General features: G+C 39.0%; 1 protein-coding gene across 4 annotated transcripts; it reads right to left on the reverse strand.

Moving 5' to 3' along the window:
- Window positions 1-1,721: 1,721 nt before the first annotated feature.
- On the reverse strand, window positions 1,722-5,125 carry LOC133740158 (kinesin-like protein KIN-6). 4 transcript variants are annotated; one of them, XR_009861046.1, is made up of 5 exons: window positions 3,830-5,125; window positions 3,601-3,683; window positions 3,407-3,518; window positions 2,765-2,913; window positions 1,722-2,077 (listed from the first exon to the last, which is right to left on the reverse strand). XR_009861046.1 is itself a non-coding variant. In XM_062168079.1 (3 exons), the coding sequence occupies exons 1-3, from the start codon at window positions 3,893-3,895 to the stop codon at window positions 3,290-3,292; spliced, it is 378 nt and encodes a 125-aa protein (XP_062024063.1). In that variant the 5' UTR covers window positions 3,896-5,125; the 3' UTR covers window positions 1,722-3,289. The 4 variants fall into 4 exon arrangements, 1 of the variants encoding a protein (XP_062024063.1); XR_009861048.1 differs by having other exon boundaries at window positions 1,722-2,194; XR_009861047.1 differs by having other exon boundaries at window positions 1,722-2,913.
- Window positions 5,126-8,198: the final 3,073 nt, after the last annotated feature.

An 8,198-nucleotide genomic window follows, 5' to 3' on the forward strand; every position in this document is an offset into this window, starting at 1 on the left:
AATTTTCATAAACGGAACGGGACTTTTATTAAAACTAGGTGAATATGAAATTCGATGACTCTTGGCCAGTTTACATACATCACAACGAAAATCTGAATCACTAACAACTGAAAACAAATGAGGTTGTAGTTTCTTAAGATAGCTAAAAGATAGATGACCCAAACGACGATGCCATAGCCACACTGTTGCCTTAACATTCTCTACTCCGTTGACCTGATTTACTTGTCCCAACAACTGTTGCTCTCCACTTTCTGTCAGATCCAAGTAGTAGAGTTTTCCCCTTCTAACACCATAACCAAGAATCCGCCGAGTCAGAATGTCTTGAAACACACAGAAAGAGGGATAAAAGGTCACAATACATGCTAGTGCTAGAATAATTTGGCCAACAGAGAGGAGATTATATGCCAATGAAGGAACAACTAACACAGAATCAAGGGTTAATGTGTCAGAAAGGACAACAGAGCCTTCTCCAGTAACCGGAGTTGGAGTACCATCAGCCGTAGAAACAATATTTTGAGAGGAGGGTTTCAACATTTTTAAGAGGCTAGGATCGTTAGTCATATGGTCAGATGCACCTGTATCAATTATCCAAGAACTATTCATAGATATCTTACCCTTCATACCTGACTGTGCTACATTAGCAGAGGCATTAGTTGGTTGCTCTTCTTCTGTAGTAGCTATGGCGGCTTTTCCAAAGTTCTTTCGTGGTTTCTTGGTGAAATCCCACCAATCAGGGTAGCCAATCACTTCATAACACCGTTGCTTGCTATGACCCAACTCTCCACACATTGGACACTTTGTATTCGCATATGGATTTGTTTTACCTGGAGGGCGACGTTGTAAGGGAGTTGAGAAACCTGAGGAGGACCCTTGTTTGCGTTGGACAACCATGGCAGAGGATTCAGAGACGTGTCCCATTGCCTGCCTCTCAGAATGCACTTTTCGAACATATGCATAGCTTTGCTCCAAGTTGAATTTTGGATCTTTGCGCAAAATCTCACCACGGACTTGATCACACTACTAGAATTTTGTTCATAGACATCGGTTCTGGACCGATGTTAAACTAATTTTCGACCGATGTCTTAGTGGGTGTAGAGAAAAGTATAGACATCAGTATAAGCGCGTTTTCAACCGATGTCCCAGACAACAACCAACATCGATTCTAAAAAACAAACCGATGTATAATCGTTATAATCATCATATTTTTGTATGTTAGGTATGTCTAATTCTTCATATTTTCACATTTTATGCTTAATAAAGTATATGTCGAACAATACCTACGTGAACATTTGCATCGATTTCTATTCCAGAAGCGATGTCCAGTACACTTGTAGACATCAGTTCCCATGAGTATTGTTTGTTCGTGGCCATTTTTACATGTAGGTTGCCACATTATTTTCTTAGGAACGATGTCTGTATCTTTATTCTACATCGTTTTTTTATTCAGAAATGATGTTCACCTTTTGACCACACATCAGTTTGCTCCATGGTAGGTGATTTGTATGTTCATAATAGATTACGGTTTGGTGATTAGAAATCGATGTGCAGTAGTTTTGATTACATCGGTTTTGAGTTACAATTCGATATATTGATAATCATAGCACATCGATTTCATTTTTTATATTGATTTCTAATCTCTCAACTGACTTCGTTTTCCTTGGCATTACTGTTTTATTATACTTTAATATACTTCACTTTATTTTGACAAGCATGATGTGAAAAGTTTGCATTTAGCTATTGCTGGGAAAAAAATTGCATTTCTCATCATCCAAAATAAGGGGCTTTCCCATTAATTTTCTTTCCAAATTTCATGATTCAACATAATTCACAAAATAAACCCCTAAACTTACAAAAGCTAGCTTGGAAACATATGAGCAACAATGTACAAAAGCTCCACACCAAGCTTTGCTTCAAAGCCAAAACTAGCTAGCCTTACTCAAAAAACATCTTGGCAGTCACATTTCTACATCAAACTCTGTATATAATCAGCCACTTCAATGCGCACCTCGTCAATTTGATCAGGGGATGTGACACCATTGATAGGGTCAGAAAACTCTGCTACAAGTTCATCTGCAACCTGGAATACAGTTTAGTCACTTTCCTGTTATATGGAAGATGCTACAGTTTAGCAAAACCCTCATTAACCAAGTGGGAATGCAATGGTGTGGTGCATATACCAGCTCTGCCTGGACCACTGTGACAATAACCAAAGGAGAAACAGACAAAAACATTACAAATTTCCCTTCTAGATATCTATTCCAACTTTACATGATAACACAGAAGCAATGCAAATTTTCTCTTAAAAAGATAAGAACAAAGGTTTTTGAGATTTGTTCAAGACAAGCTAGAGAAACAATTGGAGAAGTGAAGCAGGTTGAAAGATTCAGAATAAAGCAAATCCAAGGTAGGGAGGTTCAAAATGAATAACATTAACATATATATGGTACAATGGTAGTACAGCAACGCATTTCAAATCCTCCATGACAGGACCTACATTGATTCAAGAAAATGGATGCTTTACATTAATGTGATTCCGACTACATTGATTTCATCATCCGCCACCTACTTATGACCAGATAGATGAGTAGGTTTTCTTTTGAACATATAATTGATGGAAGTTGAGCTAGTTAGGAAAGGAACCAAAGTAAAGAATGAATACTGCCTCAGCTTGATCAACAAATGGGCATCAAAATTAGGAACTGGATGATAGGAATCAGTTTACCTAACTAACTACATGAATTGAATGTATGAGACTCTTGATTACCTATAGTTTTTTGTTGTAATCCTTCAAAACATTCCATATAGCTTTAGCAAAACTCTGCATAATCTGATGGTTTCTCTCTCCATCTGCAGTGTCAACATTACACGGTTTTGAACCACTACTTAATTCCACCTTGTAGATTCTTTGTGCCGCTATAACAAAACAAGCAAGTATTAGACATTGCCAAAAGATAATTAGGAAATAAGGCTATGCAGTAAAAAGAAGAAAACAATAAGGTAAACCAATATATGAAAATAAAATTTTCTTTAACTTAAAAGAATATATTCATGCCCTGGAATTCATGTAAAGATTTCAACAGAAGCTTGGGAAATGCGTGCACGTATATACACATACCAAGGAGTTAAATAACCAAGTCAATAAGGAAATATCAACCCTGAAGAAATCATTTTAGGTCATCATCAGGAGCCATATGTATCCTTCAGAGTTACATTAATGCAGTCAAAATAATTTAATAAGGATCCAGAGTTTACTTGCAGGGAAAAAAAAAGGGAGTGAAATAACCTTACGTCAATCATTTAAAGAAGCATAATGGAACAAAAAAAGTCTAAAGCTGCCAGTTAAATTATGACACAGAGATGTAATTACATGATATAAATAAGTGAACAACTCAAAAACAAGACATACCACGCAAGACTCAGAACCGGTTAATTTCATTCTTTTGCGCTGCTCAGTTCTAGACAAAGACTGGATTTGCCTTTTGTTCGGAATATTTGAAGGGTCTTCAGCATTATTAAACCTGCACATATAGTATAAAAACTCTTAACAACTCATGTGAAAAATAAATTGAAGGACAACATTAAGGTGTTGTAAAGTTGTACTTGATTTCCATATAAGGTGAGGCCTGTCTTAGCAGGTGCGATGTATCACGATAATCTTCTTCTCCTGATTTTACTGTTAAAATCTGTAATAGTAACGAATCAATCACATGAATAATTTCAAAGAAACTTGATACACAATAAAATGCAAACTGATTTTCAATAGTACTCATCAGAGGTTTCTGAAAAAATTTAACGAGTTAAACAATTTGGAAGGGAAAAAAAAAATTACCAGTGACATCTCCTTCTTGCCTTCCAAATAGTCTCTCAAGTACTTGGTCAACTGTCCAAAGATCATTGCATCAGTAACAATAGTCCTAAGCAATTGTAACAGATATTATAGGGACTCGAAAGACCATGTCTAGCCCTATTTCAGATTTTCAGTATCAATTGGTATATTAATCATTTAAGCATATATGGCTACAACTAAAAGCACACAATGAGTTAGGTACACATGTCATCCATATCTAATCTGAATGTGTGTGTGGTGTCACCAAGGATGAAAGAGAAGAAAAGTTAGAGCCAATGAAGACTACATATAAGTAATATAGAACCAGTAAGGTCAACAATACTCAGGACGACTTCATTTGCTTTATTGTTATCCTCTCCATCAAACTTGTCGGCAACACCTCGAATGTTAATAATACACTGTGACCGACTAGTAGAATGGAAAGAAAATAAGAAATAAACCAATATAATGTGATAATATGTAGTACACCGTGTTTGGACACTGCTGCAGGATTGTAGGCTCCTCCATAATCTGTTTGGCGCCGATACCGAACCCCAATCGTCGTTGACCACACATCACCCACCACCACAAACACAAAGCTCGCATGCCCAATTCCATGAAGAAGATCAACACCCGAGCCTATATTCCCACCGTCTCCATCCCCAAACCCAGAGGGTCAACAACCCTACTGCCGGATCCGAATCCCCGACCGTCGCCACACACCCAGTCACCACCATCTTCCGCTCACCCAGTCTCCGTGCAGCCACCGTCATCAAATAAAAACCAAACAGATCGAAATCCCAACGCCCCAGTCTCCGATCTCCATCCCAATCACCTCCGACAGCAACCTGTCCGGTCACACTAGACGCACACCTGCGAGGCCAGAGGCCTGCTCCAATCTACACAGAAACCAAGCAAAAAGAGGTTGAGAACTGACCCAAGACGCGAACTCTCCGTCAGCAGAGAAGAGAAAGCATCCGAGTTGAATCGAAATTGCGCTCGGACAGAACGAAACTCGCACGAATGACCTCGCCATTGAATTGAAAGCATCTGAGTTGAATGACCTCGCACGAGAGAGGAAGAGGAACGACTGGAAAGAGCCAAATTGAAATACCCAAAAAGAATAAGCCCATAAGCCCTGGATCTAGATCAACACAGTGGCCACCAAGTGCTCAATTTGTTGAGTTAGATCGAGAACGGAGAGAAAGAGAAAAAGGATTGCGGTGGAGATCGAACAGAGTTTAAGGGAAAAGACCAAATTCCGGAGCTTGTTCATCATAGAGAGAGAGTGAGAGTCCGGGGAGGGGGGGGGGTACCACCCGAGTAGGGTTTGGAAGGAGTGAGAGTTAGTCATTACGGTTCGAAAGTTTCAGAGTGAAAAAAAATAGTGTTGGAGGAATGGAGGGAATGAAAATTTAGTCCCCCCGCGTTTCTAAAATTTTTAACTTAGTCCCTCCGCAAATTTTTCAAAATTTTTGAACGAGACTTTACACATCGGTTAATTTAATGACCGATGTTTATAATCACAATAAAAATCGATATTTCATAAACCGATGTTAGCATGTATTTTTTACATCGCGTGCAATTCCGACTGATTTAATAGTGGTGATGTCTAATGACATAATTCTAGTAGTGTCATACTCTAAATCGAGTCCACTAAGAAACATGTGAACTCGCATTCGTGCCATGGCAGTGGTTTCTTGAACAATTGCAGCCACTGTATTATTCTGAGAAGCCATTCGCTGGTCAATTTCCTGAAACATTCCCACCAATTCATTGTAGTAGGTAGGAAGAGTTCGGCCATTCTGTTTTGCTCCAAAGCACTTCTTGTTTAATTCAAAAATCCTGGTTTCATCAGAATCATCATAAAAGGTCTTCTCAACAGCTTCCCACACATCTTTGGCTGTTGGGAGTCGGATATACCGATTCATGCGTGATGGCTCCATAGAATCAATTAGCCAACTCTTCACTTTTTCATTCTCTGTGGTCCAAATTTCAAACTCAGCAGAGTCTACATTTGGTGCTGCTCTAGCTCCAGTGAGGTAGCCAACCTTTCCTCGTGCTCCAATCCTCATCTTCATAAGAGGTGCCCATATGGTGTAGTTGGATTCATTCAAGGCAACGCCAGTTGGAAACGCTGAGTTATCTTGAGCTGTGGTATGATAATTGGAGGCATATTGTGGAGTGCAAGAGTAGCAGCGTCGTCCTCCATTTAGCAGAAGTAGGGGCTTGTACGGAATCAAGACAAAAAACAGTGAGGCAGGGCTTTGCGGCTTGTCAGGCAGCCAAAACAATTATGCAAGTATGTGGTAGTATGACCTGTCCCCACGTGATGCAATTATGCAATTATGCAATTATGCTTGATATGACGTTGCTATGTATGGTTGACAAAGTTGGCTGTGGCAATTTTGAAATAGTCTTGTGATGGGGTGGAAAAATAAATTTGATTTGGTGGCTGTTCTTTGAGATTCAGGTTTCGGGTTTAAGAGGAATACGATGCAGGAATGGTGCCTGCTCTGATACCAAGTTGAATACAAGGGTTTGATTTGTTTGTAATACTTCAGTACTATATTCTCCAAAAAGGAGGTTTATAAAGAGAGAATACAAGAGTAATCCTAATAGGAAAATATCTCCTATAACTATACAGAAATCGTAATCTGTACCTACAAGGAAAGTAAATATTTACAGAATATTCTACATCCACCATCACCTTCCCCTCTGAGTTTTTAGTGAACCTTCCTGCCACAGGATAATAATGAACAAGAACTTTTGACAATGCTTTCTTAATGACTTCGTCAGCTTCTTCAATGCCTTTTGAATATGATTTAAAGCAGTAGATGGTACGAACTATGGCCGGGGTGTTCTCATCTAGATTTGAGAGGAAGTAGAAACCCTTCTCCGTTTCCACCGCAGGAGGTACCAAAGTTGGTTCTCCTTTCTTCACCGTAAGCTCAAAGGTTGTGTCACCGTCATTACCCATCACTTGCCCGAAATAGTTCCCTTGTGCTAGAATATTGTACCTGATTGAACTTCAAAGGAGAGTAAGCAATAACAAATCATCTATTGTATGATGTTTTCAAACAATTAATATGGATCACTAAAATTTAGTTCCAACTTACTCAATCTCTTGGATTTCGGACGAGCAAGCTAGCAAGCTTTTGTTGCAACTTGCAAGAAACTTGTCGTTTCGAGATCATCAACTGAATCTAAATATGGAGCTCATCCTTCTTGTTTCACATTCCCCTTCAGCTAAATCCCAGTGGGATGAGGGAGTTAAATAAAGCCAGTCCACGTATCTGAAAGTCAACAAGCCATAGAACCACGTCATTTATTATTAATATGCTATTAATGCTGCTATTAATATGCTATTAATGCTGCCATTAATATGCTATTAATGCTGCCATTAATATGCTATTAATGCTGCTATTGATGTAGCTATTAATATGTTATTAATGTTGCTATTGATGTAACTAGCTTTAGGAAAAGTGTGGGGATAGGAGAACATGTGCAGCTGCATGCATCCTCTCCCTATATATATGTGTAACCTTTGTACATTGAAAATACAATTAGAAACTCTCCTTTAATCATTTCCACATGGTATCAGAGCAGGGCCAATTTCCTGTCTGATTCTTTCTTCTGTATTGTGTCTGAAAATGTCTGGAGAAGATAGCTCCATTTCTTCTTCCTCTACACCAAAAAGTTATGAAAGTGATTCAAACCCGAATCAACGTCTGTGTTCAGTTTTACTCAATGAGTTCAACTATATATCTTGGTCAAGAGCGATCACTCTTGCTCTTGGTGGAAGATCCAAGCTCGGCTACATTAATGGTGACATTCAAATCCCACCACCTCTATCCACTGATTATGAAGCATGGCTCAGCAAAGATCAGCTAGTCATGTCATGGCTCTTAAATTCTATGGAGCCATCTGTTGCTGTGATCTTTAACTATTCTGAGTCTTCTCAGCATATATGGAAATCTGTGAAAGAAATGTATGGCAACCAAAATAATTGTGCCAGAGTTTTTCAACTTCAGAGAGACATCACCAGTCTCAAGCAAGGAGCAACCTCCTTTGTTCATCATCTTGGCATCATGAAAAACATGTGGAATGAGGTAAATATCTATAGGCCTCACACCACAGATGCAGCTATTCTACAAAAAAGGGCTGAAGAAGATAAAGTGTTCCAGATCCTAGCCAGTTTAGGACTTGAGTATGAAGATCTTCGCAGCCACATACTCATGACTCTTGAACTACCAACCTTGACCAGCATCTGCTCTACCATTCAGCGTGAAAAGACTCGGAGAAAAGTCATGAATGAAGACTCAAAGACATCTGTCTCTGAAGCTAGAGCTTTTTCAAGTGATCATAAGCC

Source organism: Rosa rugosa, chromosome 3 (assembly GCF_958449725.1).
Source record: "Rosa rugosa chromosome 3, drRosRugo1.1, whole genome shotgun sequence".
Lineage (NCBI taxonomy): Eukaryota > Viridiplantae > Streptophyta > Magnoliopsida > Rosales > Rosaceae > Rosa > Rosa rugosa.